At 40.2% G+C, this 22,459-nt stretch overlaps 1 protein-coding gene and 1 long non-coding RNA gene across 15 annotated transcripts in view; one reads left to right on the top strand and one right to left on the bottom strand.

Moving 5' to 3' along the window:
* Nucleotides 1-22,459, bottom strand: part of Fggy (FGGY carbohydrate kinase domain containing) — a 400,280-nt gene that overhangs the window by 192,223 nt on the left and 185,598 nt on the right. For 12 of the 13 annotated variants that reach the window (XR_013427818.1, XR_013427819.1, XM_078026357.1 and 9 more), the window contains one exon: nucleotides 2,898-3,026. The exons of the other annotated variant lie outside the window; for it this stretch is intronic. Coding sequence is in view for 10 of the 12 variants with exons in the window: in XM_078026357.1 (XP_077882483.1) it covers nucleotides 2,898-3,026 (129 nt within the window). In the remaining 2 variants the exon portion in view is untranslated. The remainder of the gene's footprint in view (nucleotides 1-2,897; nucleotides 3,027-22,459) is intronic. 13 annotated transcript variants of the gene reach the window in all.
* Nucleotides 1,129-21,975, top strand: LOC144368072 (uncharacterized). Of its 2 annotated transcripts, none has more exons than XR_013427820.1 (3): nucleotides 1,129-1,263; nucleotides 16,121-16,230; nucleotides 18,937-21,975. It is a non-coding gene; the product is annotated as an uncharacterized LOC144368072 (long non-coding RNA). The 2 variants fall into 2 exon arrangements; XR_013427821.1 differs by lacking the exon at nucleotides 1,129-1,263 and adding an exon at nucleotides 3,576-3,762.

Genomic DNA, 22,459 nt, shown 5'->3' with positions numbered 1-22,459 from the left:
GTGGAATGGCCTTATCACAGTGTTACAATAAGTCTCAGAAGATTCACTATCATAAGAGAACACTATTAAGCAGGCCAGAGAATTTTCTCTCTGAAAGGAATAGGAGTTCTATGGTTTGTTCATGATGACAATCTCTGGTTTCCAAACACATAACTGATAAGGTTGCATGATCTTTAGTATAAATCTTTGGTTTGACTACTGGGTGATCTTTTTAGGATGTTTAGGCCTCTCTTATTCTTCACATCTTGAGAGGGTGGAGGCAAGGTGGAAAATGAGAGGGAACATTTGTTCTATGGCTCCTGTCTTTCCCAGATATTCTGATCCTGAACTGGCCATAAGGTGAAGGGGAGAGGAGTAGTATAAGAAGGATCAAACTTGTTCAAAATTGTTAAGTAGGGATTTCCAATCCTGTGTGACCAAGAACTCCCTTCCCAGCTATTGCTGGCACAAAGCTCAAGTCCTTAAAGAATCTAATGTCTTATCCTATCTTTCCACTTAAAAAACTAACTTTTTGGAAAACATAGAGGAAACTCCCTGACTCAAGAGCATTTGTATTTTAAAGGGAACAAAAGGTCTAAGCCAAAGTGTCTACAGGTAAAAATTCTATCATTGAGCATCTCTGTTAGGAGAAAGCCACGGTCATCTGGAAGTCTGTCCTACTGAAGAGCACAGAAAGTCCTAGGGAGAAGTGAGAAGGTGTGTTTGGCACGTCCCTTACAGAGGTCTGGGACGCCAACAAGGAAACGACAGTGCCTGTTGCTCCTGAGTGCAGTCTTATTTCTTTCAGCACACGGATGAGCAGCCAAGTGCTTGTCACCTGGGTACGGGTGGATGGTTGAGACTGTCGCCCCAGGGACAATTGCAAAATCACAATGAAGAAAGCTTCCCTGGAGTCTTCTGTGATGTAGAACATCAGGATTACTAGGGATAGGAGCACTCCATGTCCAGCTGGACCTTCAGTTCTCTCTGTTTGTGCTTAAAAACCCAAATCATGCATTCCAACCAAAAGCACACACTGCTCACACTACAAAGTGCTTTGAGACAAACGCCCTTGCCTATAATAGGGCTCCATTATGTACCTCTCGACCAGTCACACACACTCTGCTTGTTTACTATTTCTTAGGCACTGTGCCAGAGCCTGAGGACAGAAAGATGAACAGGACAGACACGTTCATAGATTGATGAGTGCCATACTGTTTCTGCAAGTCTGTGGACCATGCAGAAGAACAATCTGTCACACAAGGAAACATATCAGCTTTTACTGTAAGTTTAAGACGATTTTACCTTATTCTTGTCTTAATGAGACTTTATTTAGTAAACTTATCAAGCGCCTTTAAAGTCAAGACATAAGGCTCAGCATTGAGGAGTCCTCAGGGAATTCACAGTCTAGTGGAAAAGATAAGCAGATAAATCAGAAACTAAAACACAAGGTGATCATTTCTTCAAAAAAATTAAAGTAATGAAAGAAGCACAATCTGGAGAATTTCTTAATATATCTGACTACTCCATGGAAGTATATGCAGAGAAGAAACCATCTGAGAAAGGATTTCAAATTAGAGGAGTGAGAATAGGAGTATAGCTTAGTGGTAGAGTGCTAACCTAGCATGCATGATCTCCAGGATCACCAAAAGGAGGAAGAGAGAGATTGAGGTGGGGGGAGGTGTCATCTACTTGGAAAAGTAGAGAGCTGCTGTGGTGTGTGTGTTCCCTAAAAGTCATCCCCAATGGGACAATGTTGCCCAGGCTGGTTCTAATCTCCTGGACTCAAGTGATCCCCTTTCCTCAGCCTCTCAAGTAACTGGTATGCCACCAAACCTGGTCAGGTTTTTGATCATGATTCATAATAAGAAATTCATTTCCTTCATTGCCTAGAATACACACACACACACACACACACACACACACACACACACACACACGAAACAGGTCCACGAAACAGTGCTTATCCTTACTCTATGAGATGTACTCTTATGTGTTCTACTCTGTTCTATTCTATTAGATCCCATTCTATTCTGAAATTCCAACAGTCATGTCCTCTTTAACTCATGCCATGAACTATGAACTACATTCATAAAAGATGCTATTAGAATGAAAGTCTAGGAAATATAGAAATAACTACAGGGAAGGGTAAAGGGAGAGACACTGAGAGAGAGTCAAATTACCCAAGAAAGAAAAGAAAATTGTAAAAGGAATGTGGATAAGAACAAAGTCACCACATTTTTACAATAAATCTTTTTGACTTCATGTGTACTTTCCACTAAAATTTGACATTTGTTTGTTTTATTTACTTATTTTGGTGTTGGGAATCAAACGCGGGGTCTTACATTCACAGCCCTGGTTTGGTTTTATTTTAAATTCAGTTTCCTAGTATCATGCCATGACATGGGAAATGCTCAATGTGTATTTGAGAATGAATTAATGAATGCACGAATCACAGATTTTAGAGTTATATATGAGATGAAATCAAGACTAGTACCAAGTAAACGGATATATGACAAAACCCAAATATTATAAGAACAAACCTGTTAGACTTACAAGGTTTTGCAATACTATTAGAAAACAGAGTACAGTAAGTGCATGGTTATCAAACCTACTAGATAAAAGTGAACATATGCTTTTCAATTTTCCAGTAAACTGAAGAGCCATCCAGACACTTGCTCAGATTGTTTTTTATATTACTATGTTGAAAAAGTTAAGAATATATAAATAGGTTTTATATTGGATGAAAAGGTAGGTCTATAATTCTATCCAAATGCCTATCTGTGAAAAGGCTTTTCATTATTACACCTTGACTCACTAGTCCTTGACCTTTGCTTTAAATATACAAAATGGGTGTCTTAGCTCTGCAGAATGTTCCACTTGAACACAGCTGTTTGTGGCATGGAATAAAAGATTACCTAGTCCTCCGGCATGGGCATCAATGAGCGAGGCTGCCACCGGGACCCCGGGGCGAAGGCCAAGCTCCTTTGCAGCCTCTGGTGTAAGCCCACTTCCAAGAGAAGTTCCGGGAGGTAGCACCTGGTTTCCTGAGCAGACATGAGAAAAAACAAACACTCATTAGTTTGGAAAACACAAAGGCGAACAGAGGTTTTCTAAAGAGAATTTCTTTGTTCCTTCCTTCCTCCCCTGCATTTTCTCAGCTTCACAAAGATAAAAATCATGCAGCCATGAAGAGTCCCTTTGCTCATTTAGTGACCCAGGTGCATGGCCTTGGTATATTTGGGTCATGCTTTGGGATGGTTTGCAAACTAGGAGCTCCAAGGTGTCACTCATACCAGAGAAAGATTCCAAGAATGGGAAATTATATAAAAAAATAAAAATACAGTGGCCTTTTAGAGACTAGGTGAACATATATTCCTAAACAATTTGAGAACACTTATTTGGATAGTTCTTTCTATTAATGGATAAGGGAGGGAAGTATTTTGCCCCAAGGAAGAATTTCTTGAAAGTTTTTCTAAGCTGAAAAGAGAGCCTAATCTAAACTTGTAAACTTTAGAAGGCTGCTACTTGCACAACCACAGAGTACAATTTTATTAATGTTCTTTGGACTTGTGAAATGCAATGACCCTGATATTTCAAGTGACCTTGAATTCTTACAGTCAGTCAGGCCTTCAGTTAATAATTTATTGACTGTCTTCCTTTGTGTGAGTATTGTGGGGCTGTAAAAGGCAGTCCATGCTCCCAACCTAGTTAGGAAGATGAGATAAGGACACAGAGAACCATGTGAGCCAGAAGAGAATGAAATGACCCATCTGTTCCCAGGTATTTAAGAGAAGCTCAGCCCACTCCTACCCTCGAAAAATTCTATAATAAGGCTTTCTCTACTGTGGGGATTAGATAGGCATTGATCCATAAATGTGTTAAAGCCCCTTTGAGACCCAAGATTCTGGAATTCTAAATTGTGGTCAGGAATTTTTGGGGTGCCAAGGTACCCCAGGACTTCTGAACACAGAAGTTATTGTGAAGATAAGAGCAGGGCAGAAGGTGAATGGCTTAACCATTCTCTTCTGAAGGGAGACAGAGTACCTGCACAGCACTATGTTTCTCCATTTTAACTAGAGAGCTTGTAGCACATCTGAATGTGAAAAAAGTGTAGCCAAGAAGACTGAATATTCTTCAGGGGCTTCTGAACTTCTTGGTCCAAAATAGCTGCTACTGGGCACATGTGTATTGATCACCTGAAAATGTAGCTGGGATAACTGAGGATCCAGGTTTTCCATTTTGTTTGATTTTAATTAATATTCATCTAAATTTTAAAAACTGATATTGAATTCAATTACTGAAAAACTCTGTGTCTGAAACAACCTGGGTAGAAACATCTACTTTTTCAATAATAACTCAAGTTATCTAATAAGTTATTTCCCACAAAAAATGCAGTGTATGAACTGAGATATGCTAAGTAGAAAATATATACAAAATACCAAAGATTCAGTCTAGAAAAATGAATGTCAAATAATGCATTTTTTTAATCAATTACATGTTGAAATTGAAATGATATTTTGGATACAATAGGTTAAATAAGATATAATATATTGATTTCACCTAATCTTTTGTTTGTTTGTTTGTTTTGTTTTTTGTACTAGGGATTGAACCCAGGGGTGCTTTACCACTAGCTGCATCCTCAGTCCTTTTTATTTTTTATTTTGACACAAAATCTCACTAAGTTGCTTAGGGCCTTGCTAAATTGCTGAGGCTGTGCCTTGAACTTGTGATCATCCTGCTTCAGCCTGCCAAGTCACAGATATTATAGATGTTCACCACTATGCCTGGTTCACTTAAATTTTTTTAAACTTTATCAAGGCTGCTGGGAAATTTAGTTACATATGCAGATTATGTGAAATGTCTATTGGATGGTGGTCTAGAGGACAAGGTGAAGATGCTGGAGTAAGGAGGTGGAGGGAGGAAAACCTCTAGTCTGCATTGAATATTGAATACCGAGGGTAGCAAAAGCCTGGAAGAGGAGACTTGTGCTTCTGGACACTTTGGTCTTGGACAACATCTTAACTATGTCACTTCATCTAGTGAGTGATACATAATAGACATCATTCCAGTCATGAGCACTTCTCTGTCAAGCACTTTGCTAAATACATAATAGTCATTTTCTCACCTAATTTTAATAGCACACCTCCATGAGGGGTACAATAGTACCTGTACTATCCCCCATTTCAGAGAGATGGGAAAATGGAAATTTAAGATGAAAAGTAAATTCCCCACAGTGGCACAGCTTAAGAGCTGGAGACGGGCATGAATTCTCCTTTGACGGGAAACAAAAACCCATGTTCCTATTCACTACCTTATCACTTATGGAACAGGTATTGTTCTCAAGTGTATTTTGAAAGAATGAAAGAATCCAGAGAAGTAGTTTTAGAACAAGAATTTTAAAAATAGCACCATTTGGAAATCTTGTCCACTAAATTCATTTATTATTTTTTCTTTTTGGTTAAAGGGTTAATTTTCACAGGAAGGTCAAATGGAATTTGTGTTCCACCTTTATCCCCAATCTCTACAAACAGCAAAGGGGTGATTTCATTAAATAAGCTCCAGACAACACGAGGATTAGCAGGGTGAGACATTCTTATCTAGAGTCATTTAGAAGATTTTAGTTGGTGTGAGGTAGATTTGATTGAGGGTCCTCTCTGCTCCCAAAAGGAGGCTGCAGGCCACAGTGAGGCACGCAGTCCTGGGCAGTCAGGCAGGAAGTCTGTGGTCTAATCATGTGCTGTAGGACCATGGGTAGATGTCTCAACAAAGGAACCATCTGGAGCAAAGACCAAGGAAGAAGTGAGGAGGCACCTGTGCAGGAACTGTCAAAAGGGGCAGGTGAACTGGTGCATACGCTGGGGGAGAAGGGTCAGAGATGAGGGTAGGAGGACAGGGTTTGCCAGAGAGCAGGCTTTGTCAACCCTACTACTATGAATCTCACCACCAAGACCACCAGAGTCCACTGAAAGAGCATTACTGTGGGAAGAACCATGACACCGTATTTTAGAAAATTTCTGGCAACGTTTTAGGAAGGGAAGCCCGGAGTTACGGAAATAGCTCTGAAGCCACTTTGGTCATCAAAGATGGAAAAGACAGGGACTTAAGATATGGATATCTGGGTTGGAGGAATAGAGGAAGAAATGAGAGATTTCATGAAGCAAGAAGTATCAGGTCATGGTGGTGGTTTCCATATTGGGACTATGGTAGAAAGGATGATGTCATGGTTTCAATGCCCCTTCAAGGAAAGATTTGCTGCCCAGCCAAGGAAAGACTGAGGTCACCTGCCAGACTCTTCAGGCCTGATTTAGCTGCAGAGATTGGCTATGCTGAGGTGAGGCCCTTTCCAGGTTAGCCACATGTATGAGGTGACTCAGTAAAGCAGAAGCTGAATGGCTCCAGTAGCACCACTATCTCCAGAGCACTCCACTGGGTTGACCAAGGTTCATAGTCCCCCTTTGAAATTACTTCATCCGCCCAAGGTGCACTGAAGGGACTAGAGCTGTCAGAGGCCACCTGTCAACTTTCTCCAAATAATCCTTATTTCACTTTTAGTCTACCATAAAATTAAGTAAATCACAGCAAGCTTTTTTTTTTTTCAGTGTTAATCAAGATTTTATTGGCTCAGCACTTGCAGGTTCTTCTAGGCTTCATTCAGTCATTCATCTAACAATTTAACAAACATTTCAGTAACAATGGTTACACAATGGTCCATATAAATTTCTACCTAACACGTGCCAAGATCTAGGTGCTGACACAAGGAAAAAGGAGCTCTGGTATCACACTGACATTTGGTACTAGGAAGATGGAAAACCAAGTGTACACAATATACCAGACAAGAAAAACTTAGGTTTCAGAGGTTTCAGTTTATAGTTGGACCATGTCATCACTCTAGGATTGAGATGAGGCAGAACAACATGGTGGAGCTGCTCAGTCCATGGCAGCCAAGAAGCAAAGACAAAGAGTGAAAAAGAGAGAGAGCCAAGGGCAAAATATAAATTCTAAAGGCACATCCCTGATGACCTACTTCCTCCAGCCATACCCTACCCGCTTAGTGTTATCACCCAGTACTGAAGTACTTTCAAATTTTTAATCCATCAGATGGATCAGTCCACTGATTAAGTTAAAGCTCTTAAAATCTAATGAGATGAGCTTTCAGGGGACACCTCATATTCAGATCATAACACCAAGACTCTTAGGACTATGCAGAAAATACTAGAAAGGTGGATGTACGTAGTATTCCCAGAGAACTGAGGAGAGACCTGTTATATTGGTCCAGGAGGATGAGTGAATCCTCAAAGTAAAGATCACACCTGAGCCTGCAATGGAAAGACAGGTGGGGGTTGTGGATTTCAATGTTAGAATGCTCTGGGGAAGTGGATGCCTTTGGAGAAAGAGGCTGGTTCACTGTAGGGGTCTCTAGGGGGCAGAGATTGAGGCATCCTGTCTGTTAGAAAGCTGGACACCAGGGCATGGCAGAGGCAGCAGGGGTAGCCTGCACAAAAGGGAGCAGATAACTTCAAGCCCAGCAAAGCAGCAAGGACCTGCCAGCACACAGCTCTGTGTACTCAGATTTATTTTTCAGTAAAACGGCAAGGTAAGAAAGGATAGTATGGAAAACAGTTTTTCACTTTAAAACAATCAAGCCAACTGGAAAATGTGGCTGCAAAACATTATATAGCATATGATTTCCTTGTAAGAACAACAACAGAGAAGGTAGATGGACAATTTCTAAAAATACACTCCTAGGGTGAAAATTTAGAAAATAAGTTTTTGATGGGAGTGGAGGAGGTGGAAGTGATTTTTCACTTTTTACTAGGTTATAATTGCTAGTTTTTCCAATTAAAAATATTTTCTTTGGATTTTTAAAGATATTTCCCTGTTTATATCTGGTCAAAGTAAATATAGGGTACATCTATTCAGCAGAATCCCACAAAATCATTACTATGAATGAAGTTGGATTAAGATCTGGATCTGGAAGGAAGTTCGAGAAAAATAAAGGCAAGATGTAGAATAGCATTCAGAATATGATCTACTTGTGATTAAAAAAAAAAAGATACCAAAATACAAGCATATGTACTTCCAGAAAAATCCTATAAAAATACAGACTATAGTTATAGTAGGAACCAGTTTGGTACTCTTCTCTACCATGACCTTGTATTTGTGTGTGTGTGTGTGTGTGTGTGTGTGTGTGTGTGTATGTGTGTGTGTGTGTATGTGTGTGTGTGTGTGTGTGTGTGTGTGATCAAAACAAAGTAGCTTCAATTGAAATAAAAACAAAATTAAGTTAAGAAGAATGCTGAGCATCATTTGCAAACTCTGCTCTTCAGTTTGAAGGCAGAAAAGAGACCCAGGTGTGGTTTGCCTGTATTCTGAATCTGGCTGGGCTCCGTCCGTCCTGTGTATACATCCTCACCTTGGGATGTACAAAACCAATTGTGCTGAGGACTCTCTGCTCCCTGAATTCCCATTTAGATAGGCAGATTCAGTCTTGGAGGTCAGAAGCTGGAGTCTACAATTATCTAGTGGCTGCAGTCCCTCTTCACAGGCGGGGCTCCTATTACACCAAATCTTCCCCTACCAGTTTTTCAATTATCTATGACTAATGAGCACTTTGGGAACAGTTTCAGACACACACATAATCCTCTTTCCTGATGTCAGCAGCAGAAATTAATGACTATGTGGATTGTTGGGAGACAGAAAATGCATTATAATGGTCAACAGAACTGTTATCCTCTCCAGGAAGAGGAGGAGGGGTGCTGAATTAACTGGAAGGTTCAGTGTTCCTTTGTATTCCACAGTGAGATGAAACCCAGGAGAAGAGTTGGCTCCAGGCCAATGGAAATGTCAGAGAGAGGTTTGGGCGTGGGTGGCATGCAGCCCTGGTTCCTCATGCTTGGCACTGGGGTATGGGTCCCAGCTTAGCTTTGCCAAGGTCAACAGGCTAACTAGCTTGTCTGGGAAAGTACTAAGTGATATCCTGCCCTGCCGCTAGAGAGGGTCCTGGAGTCCTTTCAGATTGAACCTATATTCAGTCTGTTTTAGGGCCCTGGAACAAACCCAGGAATATATAATTCTAACAATTTAATAAGTATGTGGTGGCAGATGCACTTTTGGTGGCTTACACATGCTTGGATGGCTTCAAAGACTATTAAGACCTAGCCCAACTCTGGTGGAGCTCCAAAGTTATGTGAAGCATGAAACTCACAAAGCAAAACATAATACTATTCATGTGCTATGGCTGCCAGCAGATATGGCTATTGATAATAGTTTTTAAAAGTACTGATAGAATTAGAATCTTGGCTCACATCCAGCACCCAAATTCCTCTACACAGACCTCAGATCACTTGGGCAGGTCAGCTCTGGGAGTTTTTTTAGATCTGGAACAACAACTGATAAAAGACTGATAGAAAAACATTCCAGTATTTCTGGCTCCTGAAATAAAGTTATACATGTCTAGAAGGGTTTACTCAACCAGAAAAATTAATGAGAAAGTCAAACCTGATATGTTTTACCACCTGTTGAAAAAAATCTTCTGAAATAATAATTTGTCTATTTCCCTTCATTTGCCTCCTAAAAATAATCTCATTTAAACTGGGGTTTAAATTCCATTTTACATCATTGGTTTAATATTAAACTTAATGAAAGAAATCATTAATCACTCAAGAAAGTACCCAGTATATTCCAGACATTATCCCAATGCTGAAAATAAATTAAAATTCAAAATAGATGAGGTCCCAGCCCTCCCCAAACTTCCTTTCTGATAGATACAAGTCCGTTCAATACCTACTCTGAATTATAATTCATAGTTATTTTAACTTATATGCTCTTCTGTGGTTTGGATTGTGTTTTATATGTTCTTATATCCTTATAGCCTTCCATTCTGACCTACAGTAGGTGTTTAAAAATAAACATACCACATATTTTAATCCAGTTTTACTAATCCTTACATTATGTTTTACGGAGTCTTTCTCCTGATGAAAAAAAGACTACTCAAAGATGATTTTAACTATCTTTGCATTCATTTCTCCTTATGTCCAACACCAGGCAATGTCTAGAACATAAGCTCTTGGTAATGTTCAATTAACAAAATCTGTAGATTTTGTTTTTAGCAAGAGAGACAATGACACAAATTAATCAACTTAGACAAGAAGTTTAAGTATATATACACAGACGTATTCATGTAAGATGCTGAATATCAGCTGAGAGAATCAAGAGAAGAGACTGTTAAGTTTAACTCCTGATTTTGAAAGTTACTGGACAAGGAATATACTTCCTCATATAAATCTACAGTAAGATGCTTTTGTCTCTCTACATTAGGGACAATAGAATGTATCAAAGTCAATATGCATGCACAGAAGATAGTTGACTAACAGGCCCAAGCCTCCCTAGAAACTATGGCAGATGCTGTGGTGTCTACATACCATGGACACCATGTTCCAGGGAAACCAAAGCTCTCGAATCCTCCTAGTCCAGACCAGTTTTATCCAAGAAATTTTCAAACAAGCAACTACTATTATAAATTGGTGAGCAGAGGAGTAAAATATATGACTTCTTTTTAACAAGATAAACATCATAATAGTAAGAGCGCCCACTTAGGGAAACAAATGGGCCTTCCGTCATTGTTTTTGGTACTTTTCAGTTGAAATCACTTTCAGTGCTAGAACAAACTTATGGTGTGGCATTATCGTATTAGAATTAGATTTTGTGAGTGAGATTCCCTGGTATTTGAGCCTATTATTTTATAGTTGTAGAAACAAAGCCACAAAACATTATATAATTTGTTCAGAGTCACCTACGTAGTAAGGATTTCAACCCAGGATTCTCTGACTTCAGAGTCTGGGATCTTTGTACAGCACCATGTAGCTGAGAGGGGTGGGTGCAGGCTGTGCTGGATAGAAAAGGAAGGCAGCTTTGTTTGCAGGAGGCTCCTCTGGTAGGTCACATGGAGAACAAAACCCTAAAGTCTATGAAATCCAAACATGCTGAATCTTCTAGCTTCTTCCTCTCCTCATTTCTTCCTCTCTGTTCCATCAATAGACACTGGACTTCAAATAGGACTCAGAAGTCATCAACTTCTGTGCATTTCTTTTGCAATATGGGAAACTGAACCTAGAAAGGAAGGTGGCTCCCCTGACATCAATCAACCATGGAAGCAAGGTCTAGACTAGACCTGGGCTCCTGACCCAGGCAGGCTTCCTCCACTTCTTCAATACATTCCGCTCTGGTGATGCCATCCAACACACTCCCTCAATGCAGCAGGAAGCTCACCTGAGCCTGGGCCTTAAGGCACATGGAGACAAGGAGATGACCAAAATCCAACAGATTCCAACCATGTAGGCGGCCATTCTGAACTATTCAGAGCATAAAGTACAGTTTTTTTTTTAGCTTGAAATCATCCACTTTGGCACCCACAGTGACCTAATTCTCTAGATAATTGCCAATGCCCTATTTTCTTCTCACCTAGCCTAAGGCCACCTCCAAAAAGCCTTCCCTGGTAGATCATAATTAATCACTCTTTCCTCTACAATCCCACAGCATGCTTTTTGGAATTACATCATTCGGTTCTACATAATGGCTTTTTTTCCCCTTCAGCCTAACTCTTCTAATTCTGATGATAACCTCCTTGAGGGCAGAGCCCTTTCAATGGATGACATATCCAGGAAGCAGGCACATTAGCATAGCATGTGGGAATTCAGGCCAAGGGGTACATAGGGTTGCATAGAAGGGTGGCTTTACCACTCTTATTGCTTGTGACCTTGGGCAAGGGATTTCATTTCCACAACAATTTCTGTGCCTGTAAAAATGATGATGCTATTTTTCTCCCAGGGTAGGTTATAATAATCAAGCAAGACAGTGCAAACACAGTACCTTAGCATGGTATCTGCCAGATGACCAATGTTCAACAGACGTGAGCTACTATTACAGTTATTAAAACTCCCCATTCCTGGTGTATTGAACATCTCCCGGCATATAGAGGTCACTTGGTTCATTCTGGCTGAGTTTATAAAGCTTGAGGAGAGATCTGTGATGTTATAGCTTGTGGAGATATATGCATTTGGGGTCATGAGAGCAAGCTGCAGAAACTGCAAAAGATGTTAAAATATTCACAGTGATGAATTCAGTTTTCCAGCACAAAAAGTGTCTCACTGTGGTCATGCCTCCATGGCATGTCTTCAGAGTGAAATGTTTTAAAGAGTGCAGAAGGTGTTCTCTTTGGAGTTATTTTAAGGATCAAATGTTGGCTTTGAGGAAAAAAAAAAGATTTTGTTAGTAAAACACTTGACTATTAAGATGACCAATGCTTTCAAGACCCACAGAAATAGTTCATGGAGAGTCCCCCACTTCTAGGAGAAAGCAAATTTGGGAAATATATGAAAATATTTTAGCTGGATTTATGTTAAAGATATACCAAGATTTGAAGTAGTGGTTTCCACCCTTTGTTTTGCCTTTTTAAAACAACAACAACAACAACAACAACAACAACAACAACAACAAAAACTTTTGGGAAAGAAATCACATAAGGAAACGAGAGATGGAGATAAGTTTCTCAATTATTTATGTTGTCCATGGACTCCTTAAAAACAACCCCAGATTCAAGATAATTTGACAGATGTTTTATTACTGAAAAGGTAGGAAGGAGATGATGTCAAAATAAAAAATATTCCTTTAAATAAAAAAAGCATTTCTTTTTGTGACCTCAATCACTCATTCCATCACAACCCAGGGAAAATTTTGCCAGTGTCCATCTCTAAACCACTGTTTGCAAACTGCTGGTTTACAAAACGATAACCGCCTCCTAAGGATGGAGGATTCCATAAGATGTCAAACAGAGAAGCCTGTGTGGAAAAGCCAGCCAGTGGGTCTGGAGTTAACCACACAGGCCAAACATCTGGTGATTTGAAGAAATCTGGGCTTTTCTATCATGTAGACCAAACATGACTCAGGTAATTGACCAAAATTTTTACTTCCCAACCAGATGTCTTACTTTCATAGAAATGAAGCCAATCTTGTACTTTCATGTGCAAATAAGCTAGACATAAATTCACCCCTGAAGGGCAGGATTCATTGCTTCTTCTTTTTGAATGCTAAATTACATATTATTTCTTTTTCCCTCAACTACTCTTCCCTTGAAAAAGGTTTTCCCACTTTTGTTTTAAAATGCATATAGCTCACCTTAGAAATATTCTGTCTTTCCAAATGTCTACTCCTTACTTTTCTGAGTGAGGCACTGTGGTATCATGAATAATGTGATTTCAACATTTCAAAAGCCAGGAGAATCCGCCTCTAGCTCCATGCATCTTACCTCCCAAACACAAAGAGCCTTGGAAAAAGCCATTTAAATTCTCCAAATTCAGTTTTTATTTGCAGACAAGCAGCAAAAACTCTATTACGGCAAGGTGAAGGTGTGAGATCATTCATCTCTATACCATGTATTAGGCACTTTGTACTTGGTACTGAGAGACCACAGAAGACCTTAGTGGCTGTCTCTAGGGACTCTGAAGAAAGCACAGCAGGGGGCTCAGGAGAGAAGGACAGAAAACTTGTGCTACTTCATATGCTTCAATGACAAACTACAGCCCAACAAAAGCAACACTTTACTCAGGATTTTCAATAAAATTATGAGTGACTCCAAATGCAGCTGATTCTTAAATGGCAACGCAACATCTGTAAAAGAGAGGTCATGTCTGAGACTCATCCTCTTCAGTCACCTCACTCTCAAGCACTGTGTTTATTTAACCAAACTCTCAAGCACTGTGTTTGATCATTTGGTTATCAATGATCCTCCACCTTCTATGCTGCATCTTGACAACCAGCCATTTTACTGGACAGAAAAAGGAAGACTGACAACAATGTGTCTCTTCAGTCAGGGTTTAGTGGGCAAAATTCAACAGCACAGAGACAACATTCAAATGACTACTGTGTGGTTCAAAAGACTGTGTGTGTGAGCTTCTGAAAGAGAAGTACATACATTCATACATATGTGAATAAAGCAGAGGGGACTGCATATGGAACATGACAGCTCAAAGAGAAGCTACTATACAGAACCTACTTGTAGTGTAATAGTTATTGTGTTTCAAAAACCAGGATACAAATACTGCATGAAGTTAAAAGGGCTAAGTTTGTCATTATTATTTAGCTATCTTAATAAGACACTAGGTTCTTTTTCCTACTATATTTCACCAAAGCCTAGAAATATCTCTAATAAAATGGAATACAGCTATGGTTTTTAAACTTTTTGCCAAGAGCAAGAACTCTTGTTTTCCCAATAGAATCTTTCATAGAACCCTAGTGTGTAATTCTACTCTGGATCAAGTAGAAAAGGAAATGCCCCAAGGAGACAGAGGCATGAGCACTGGCACCTGAGCAATCCAGATTTGGAGGCTGAGGGACAGAGGTTCCAAACTAGAACTCAATCTACCTTGACAGACCACCCAGCTGGAAGCATTAAAGAGAGAAAGGACAGAAATTTCAAACTGTAAAACATAGACCCCCTTCCTTTAGGATTCTGCAATTGCACAAAAGCCAAAGAAGCAGAAAATATCTAAGTGCCCACCTATAATCACAAAGACAATGACCTCACTCCTGGGTGAAGAAGCACACTGCACTTGCAGCACCTCCAGGGGGAGGGGTGGAATTTGCCAGGCTGGCAGTTGGCCAGAATGCTGGAGTAAAATCCCTGGAGCCCTCACTCATGTTGCCATGGGAATGAAGAAAAGATTCCAAAAACGATGCCATAACTTAATGACACTTAAAATCCCTATCTAGGTCACACGGGGGTGGGGGTGTCACATAAATTTGGGGGGAAATGCCGAAGTGATAAGAAATGGAAGCTTTAAGCTTTGTAAATGAAACAAAATCTAATTTCTCCATTTTTAAAGTCTCATTCTTTGGACAGAGGATCTGGGAAACTGAACAGACCTTAGGCAAAATGAAAAAGTAAAGCTGGCCGCGAGCCCAGAAGTGTCACCAGCCATTCTGTCCTTTCACTCTGGCCACTCGAAGGGTTCCCAGAGGGAGTACTAAAAGCAGAGGGAGCTGGCCCCAGTCCCCAACAGGCTTTGGTGCTTGAAGCTGGGAGGGCAGACGGAGCTGGGCAGGGACCCACCTTTAGGAGCTGTTTCCAGGGAAGGCTTTCAAAATTGTCCAATCTCTAGAAGGTAATTAAGGGGGGACATCCATGAGGCCAGTTTAATAGGCCCACACTTGTGTGATCAGAATTGATTTTCTTAAAAAACAAAAAGAAAGAACATGAAGATGTATAAACCATGGCCTTCCTTCAGTTTATAAAGATAAAAATAAAAAAACCCAACAACTTTATTACAGACAATTCAAACAATGCATAAAGATATAAGGAAAAACCTTCCCAATACTTTTCCTCCTCCCAGAGATAATAACTATGGAATATTAGAAAATATTAGAGAATATACTTCCAAAATACTTAGATATACCCGCAGTCAATCTTATGTAAATGGAATAATGTCATTATGCAATCTTACAGTCTCCCTTTTCAACTCAGTGGTATTTTAGTCATCTTTCCTCATCAATAACTACAGATATTAATTTTGAAAATGTATCATATTCTATAATTTGGATGTACATATTATTTAACCAAACTCTTAGTATTGGATACTGTCAAAATAAAAACAAATCCAGGGTTGGGGAGGTAGCTCAGTGACAGAAAGCATATGTGAGGCCCTCCCTGGGTTAAATTCCCAGGACTGTGAAAAATAAGTAAATAAATAAATAAAATTAGAAATAAAAGGAATCCAGAAATGGGAGAGATTTTATTCTAAAGTATTATTGTAAAGTGGGGGAGGAGGCATAACTGAGTGGGAGCAGAGGTAGGCGAACACATGATCATAAGATTTTTTAGAAGTCTGAAGGGGAACAAAGAAGTCTGAAGGGGATGAAGAGGATTTTCCCCTCAAAGACTATTTTCAAAAAGTATTATGGTCTCCACCTTGATACGCCTCAAAGGCCCATCTGTGGAAGGCCTGGTCATCAGCCTCTGATACTGTTGGGATTTGGTATAACCTTTAGAAGGTAGGACCCACTGGAAGGAAATCAGGTCACTGAGGCATATCCTTGAAAGAGATATTGGAACCCCAGCCCCTTTCTTTCTCTTTGTGTTTCCTAGCTACCATGAGGTGAGCAGCTTCCACCACACTTTTCCTGCCCTGATGTGCTTTGCTGCCACAGGTCCAAAAAGAACAAAGCTAGTGACTATGGACCAAGACATCTGAAACTGTGAGCCAAAACAAATATCTCCTCCTTTAAAGCTGTTTATCTCAGGTATTTTGTGATGCCAATCAAAAGCTAAATAACACAGAAAGTAATGAACTAGGCTAGAAAGAATGGGGCATGGGGAAATGGGATGAAAGAGTCGCATAGGTTGGAGAGTAAACTGGAGAATATTTTACCCTGGGCTACCTCTTTTCAGGGAGGACACTGGAATGATTGATTATGTGTCAACTCGATTGACTACAGGGTGCCCAGATACTTGGACCAACATTATTCTCTGTTTTTGTAAGGGTAAGATTAACTTTTTTTATGTGAGACTAAGTAAGGCAGACTGATGATCATTAACATCTGAAGACTTATATAAAAACAAAAGGCTGACCCTCCCCTGAGGAAGAGAGAATGTCTCCTGCCTTATGGTCTTCAAACTGGGACACTGGCTTTCTTGTCATCTTTGGACTGAAAACATCACTCTTCCTGGGTCTTGCTTGAGCCTGCTGACCTTTGAACTAGAACAACATCACTGGATCTCTTGGTTGTCCAGCCTTCAGACTTGGACACAATCTATCTAGTCTTGGGTCTCCAGCTTGCTGACTCATCCTGCAGATCTTGGGATTTGTCAGGCTCGGCAATTGTGTGAGCTGATTTCTTATTATAAATCAATACATTATTATTTCCAACTGGTTCTGTTTCTCTAGAGGACTCTGACTAACATAGGGCCCTCCAGGAAGGACTGAATGCTGACTCATATTGAGGCTGAGGATGGGTATTGGGTTCAGGACACAGGATAAAGACACAGTCTTATCAAAATCTCAAGGGGAGTTGGGTTCTTTGCATTAGGTCATTTCCTGGGACACAAAGAGTTGGAGGTATTTTCTAATCTTCACTTTTCCAGGCATGTGGGACTCAGGTAAAATTCAGCGTTGTCATTCTAATTATTCTCATTCTAAACAATAGTGTAAAGAACATCTTGGAACATGTATCCTGGCTCACACAGTGCCATAGCTTATTTGAGGAGTTTAGGAACGGCATTTCTGTTACCCTTCACTTAATGGTGGAGGTGGTAAATAGGTACCAATATCATCCAGTCCAGTGGCTTACAACTTAAAGGAAATAGAAAAACAAGGCAAAAGTATGATCTCTAGCCACAAAAATCAAATTTGAATCATTCTGAATCTCCTTCCTTTGATGGATGCTTCCTGGGCTCCTCACTCAGCAAGACAGAGTGAAAGGAGCACAAGTAATGAATTTCTGCATGCTTGGGTTCAAGTCCAGTCCAACATTTACCAGTTGTGAGACCTCAGATTATGTTTCTCCCTTTTCTTTTGTATGAGATGTGAAGAAAAGTGAAAGGAACTATGAGATGATGAATGTGACAAGGCCAGGTACATTTGGGGGACTTGATCAAGGATCAATCCTCATAAGTATTTTTCTTCCCATGTAGAGGAAGTTTTAGAGAAGCAAAAAATAAAACAACAAAAACAGATAAACAAACAAAAAACCAGTATGAGGGAACTAAGTTCTATTTACTTACTGTGATCAAAACAAGGCACAATGTATAGCACAGTTTTCACCTAATTTAAATTCATATTAATCTCTAAGAGAGGAAAGACCTCCCTAAGGGAGGAAATGCCCAAATTATTTTGTTATATTGTGTGCATGTATGAATATGCAACTACAACTCCCACCATCATGTATAACTATAATGTACCAATTTTAAAAAGTAGAAAAAGAAAAAGAAACCAAAATACAGGGCAGACTTGTAATTTGTTTGAAGTTGCAAATAAGTGGCAGAAATTGAGTCTGGATTTGGTTGTTCTAGTTATGAAGCCCATTCCCTTTCAATCAGTCAATGAGTGGGAAAAATAAAAATAAAAATCCCCCAAGCTTGGATGTAGCTATTGTTCTACCCTTTCCTCCTAGGAAAACTACAGTCTTCTGAATGCCATTCTTGCAAATTCCATGAATAATATTTTGCTTAGTAACTTCAAACTCCATTCTCCAAAGAAAGGATAATACTTCCTCCCAGGTCTAGAGCCAAAGCCCAGGACAAAAATCAGCTTTCCATCCAGCAGAAGCACCAAGATTCTCACTGTTTTTTCTAGCTCACATTTCCCTGGGGACCACTGAGTCTCACCCAAGAGCTACAGTAGAAGAGGTACCTGCTGTAAAAGGCCTAAGTGATTCACAACAGGAATTCCCACTCTAGCTGCCTTCCACAGCTCAAGAAATACGAACAAAAGACTGAATGTATTTATCTTCTGGATGTTGAGAAGATAAAATTCTTTCCCTGAGGTAAAGGGAAAGGATTCAAGGATGGGGTCTGAAACTCCAGTTGCTAAATACTCCGGAAGGAGCTATTAGCAGCTCTGTTCTTCAGCTGATGAAACGGAAGCTTAGAACCTTGATAAGTGATGAAGCTGGTAACTGGTACCAGCTGTTGGACTCCATGCCAGTATCTTTCCCTTTCTATTGCTTGATTAAAAGTTTTGGTCAAAATCAAATCAAATCTCAATGGCAAAAGGAAGGTAAGAAGGGAAAGAGGAAGGAGGGAAAGAATGAAGAAGAAAGGGAGAGGAGGGAATGGAGTGAAGGAAGGAAGAAAGGAGGGAGGGAGGGAGGGAGGGAGGGAGGCAGGGATAAAGCCTTAGCATTTACCTTCCCAGTACTCACCTCCTTATTCTTATTACTTTGCTTTGCTCCCTCATTTTTCAGCTACTGCATTAGACCAGCCTATCAGGTGCCATGTGGCAAATAAAGTGGGTGCCCAAACTACATACCTGAAAGTCATCTGAAAACTTGCTACAAGTGCACCTCCCCAGGCCTCACCCAAACCACTGAAGCAGAACAGCTGGGGCAGCACCTTTAGTCTCCTCCAGGTGATTTTGATGCACACTGATATATGAGAAGCACTCGATCAGAGTCCCCAAGAAAGCTTCTGAAACAGCAATTCTTGAGACCTATCCCTGACTTCTGGTCAATGGTAATTATGTGGGGTCCCAGGATCCTTATTTTTCAAAACAGCCAGGTAATCCTAATGAATATGGAGAAGTTAGCACAGAATCTCCAGAAAATACATGTTGATAGAACAGTTAATAGTATTGTACACAAATGTGTGAACTTTATAATTGCAACCGAGGTTTAAATGATGGCCTCTTTTCTGACCAATGGAGTGACTACAGGCAAGTTACTCTCCAGCCTCCTTCCCCTCATTTCTAAAACAGAGTTAACAGCACACTTTTTAGGGGTGTGAAAATTAGCAATAATATAAATCCCTTGATATAGTGTCTGGTACACAGTAAGCGCTAAATAGGAAGGGGCTATTTTTATTAATCGCCTAGTAAGAATGATGAAAAGCTAACCCCTGTAAAATCTCTATTGTCCCAAGCGGCAGGACTGGATGTATAGGAGGGAGACTCGTGGGCATCTGTGAAGTTTTCTCTTTCCTTTGTGTCCTGCTGTGCATGAGAATATGCTTTCACAGGGAAATGTGACATCCTCTAATTATGCTGTCTTGCAAAAATCAGATGCAAAGGTGAACCTAGAAAAAAATATAGAGGGGAAAGGGAGCACCATGTGAGGGGATTTGGAAGCAACGTGAAGACAGAAATAGCGATGCCTGCAGAGCTGTGGGGACTAACAGGAAGGCCACCTTCCAGGAAGGCAAAGCCAACTGACACAGGGGAGAATCATCAGGCACAGTGAGGGGTTGTCTAGCCTTCCCAAGACAGGCATGCACAGCATGTGCAGGCAGCAGGAAGAGCAAGGTGTGGACAGGAGACTGGCGAGTCATCCAGGCAGACCACCACACTTAGTATGGAGGCTACTGCATAACAGAAACTGACAACTCATATTGAAATTCCTGCTGGGAAAATGACATTCTATTTCACCGGCTCCATTTTTAAATAAATATTTTCACTAAGATGCAAAGCATGCATACCTCAAAGGTTTCTTTTCCTTTCCTGTTTAAACCTTGTAAATCTATTTTACCAAGATGATGACATGGCTGGGTCTCTTCCTCCAGGAAGGCCAACCCAAAAGCTACCTGCTCCACACCCTTACCTGTATTGAGTCCCTCCTCAGTACAACCATGGCACCCGGCACATGACCTCATGGTCATAATCCCTGATTTCAGTGCTTCCTGGAGTTTTCACAGAAATTCAAAAAGATGTTAAGCTGTGTTATTTGAAAGCAGATTGTGGTGCAAACTTTGGGAAATGCCAACCTGAACTAAGTTGGACAGGTTTCTATACTACAAACAATTCTGAGACTTTAATATGCTAGTATTCATTGAAAATTTTTAAGAAAATATGAAATATAAATCCCCAGTATAAATTTTCTGTTGAAATTTCTCCCCTAAAAATTGCCTGTAGCTCCACAGTGGGAGGCTGCTATATTTTAGGCTGCTATATTTTACTGACATTTTGCTCTTTCTTTATCACCAAATTATAATTCCTTACAGGCAATGGGGTTCATTTCTGGTATTTGCTTATCATCTGCCATGTGGCAAATAAAAGGTGAAATCCAACTGAATATTAAAATGCATAATTTTCATTTCTCATCTGAAAACCATCCAATGGCTTTAAGTCATACTCAGGACAATTCTGGATGTCTTATTCAAGGAACACAAGGGTCTACACTGTCCATTCTCTCACCCCATCTCTTCTTACTCCCTGTCCCACACCACATTTTGCTAAACTGTTTTTTTTCTAAATCTTCTTAAAAACCGTCAAACTTACTCCCATCCCTGGGCCTGGGCACATACTGTGGTTTCTGCCAGGAACATTCCTGCCAGCAGGTGACATTGCTGAAGCTTTCTCAGTCTGGGGTCTTAATTCTATCTTCTCTTTAGCAAAGTCGTCACCATCCACATTTCAGACCAGAATTCATTTCTGTCAAAGCGCTTGCTTATTGTCTGTTGTGTCTACCTCACATGGTGATGTAATGTCACCCTAACTGTCCTGCTCAATGCTACCTTGGAGAGTGCTGGAACAAAGAAGATGCTCTGATGAATACTTGTGGGCTACTGCAAGAATGAACTGATCTATGAATCAGCAGGGTAAGAGCCCCAGCCTTCTTCTCACAACTGGGTCAAATCCCAGTCTTCTCTGGAATTTGAACAAGACAAGCCATATAACCCCCAAAAGACTGAATTTCTTCACCTGCAAAGTAAGAAATAATAGACCTATAGCTTAAGAAACAGATTGAGCACATTAATTAGTCTCCTCCAAGGAAAGAGAGAAACAAAAGAAAAGTAGAATTATTTCTTTCTTTTTGTAAAAAGGTAATTGTGATAAAGTATACATGACCTTAACCATTGCAACCACTTTATGTGGCTAATTCAGTAGTATTTAATACATTCATATCGTCGTGCAACCATCACCACCATCTATCTCCAAGAACACTTTTCATCTTGCAAAACTGAAATTTTGTGCCCATCAAACGCTAACTCCCCTCCTGCCCGCAGCCTCTGACAATCTTTCTCCTTTTTGTCTGTATAAATCAGACTGCTTGAGTGCTATACTTGGAATTTAAAGTGTCCCCCAAAGGGATGGGGATGTAGCTCAAGCAGTAGCGTGCTCGCCTGGCATGCGTGGGGCGCTGGGTTCGATCCTCAGCACCACATAAAAATAAAATAAAGATGTTGTGTCCACCAAAACCTAAAAAATAAATATTAAAGATCTCTCTCTCTCTCTCTCTCTCTCTCTCTCTCTCTCTCTCTCTCTTAAAAAAATATAAAGTGTCCCCCAAAGACCCATGAGTTAAGGGCTTGGTACCCGAGAGGTGCTATTGGGAGGCCATGGAACCTTTAAGAAGTAGAGACTAGTGGAAGGTCTTTAGGCCACTGGGAATGTCCCTGTGAAATGGATAATAGAATCACCAGCTCTTTCTCTTCCTTTATTTTACTTCCAAGTCATGAGGTGAGAAGGTCTGTTCTGCCACATGATCCCACCGTGAAGAGCTGCCTTGCCACAGACCCAAACAACAGGGCCAAGTGATCATGGACTGAAATCTCCAAAACCATGACACAAAACAAACATTTTTCTCTTTATAAGTTGATTATCTAAGTATTTGTTATAGTGGTAGAAAGCTAATGAACACATCCAATATCTGTCTTAGTCTATTTCTGTTATATAACTGAATACCACAGGCTGGGTAATTTGTAAAGAATAGAGGTTTATTTAGCTCATGGTTCTAGAAGGGAGGAAGTCCAAATGCATAGCACTAGCATCTGGTG

Source organism: Ictidomys tridecemlineatus, chromosome 11, assembly GCF_052094955.1.
Source record: "Ictidomys tridecemlineatus isolate mIctTri1 chromosome 11, mIctTri1.hap1, whole genome shotgun sequence".
Taxonomy (NCBI): domain Eukaryota; kingdom Metazoa; phylum Chordata; class Mammalia; order Rodentia; family Sciuridae; genus Ictidomys; species Ictidomys tridecemlineatus.
The sequence above is the reverse complement of the archived record's forward strand: the minus strand, read 5'-3'. Positions and strand labels throughout refer to the sequence as shown.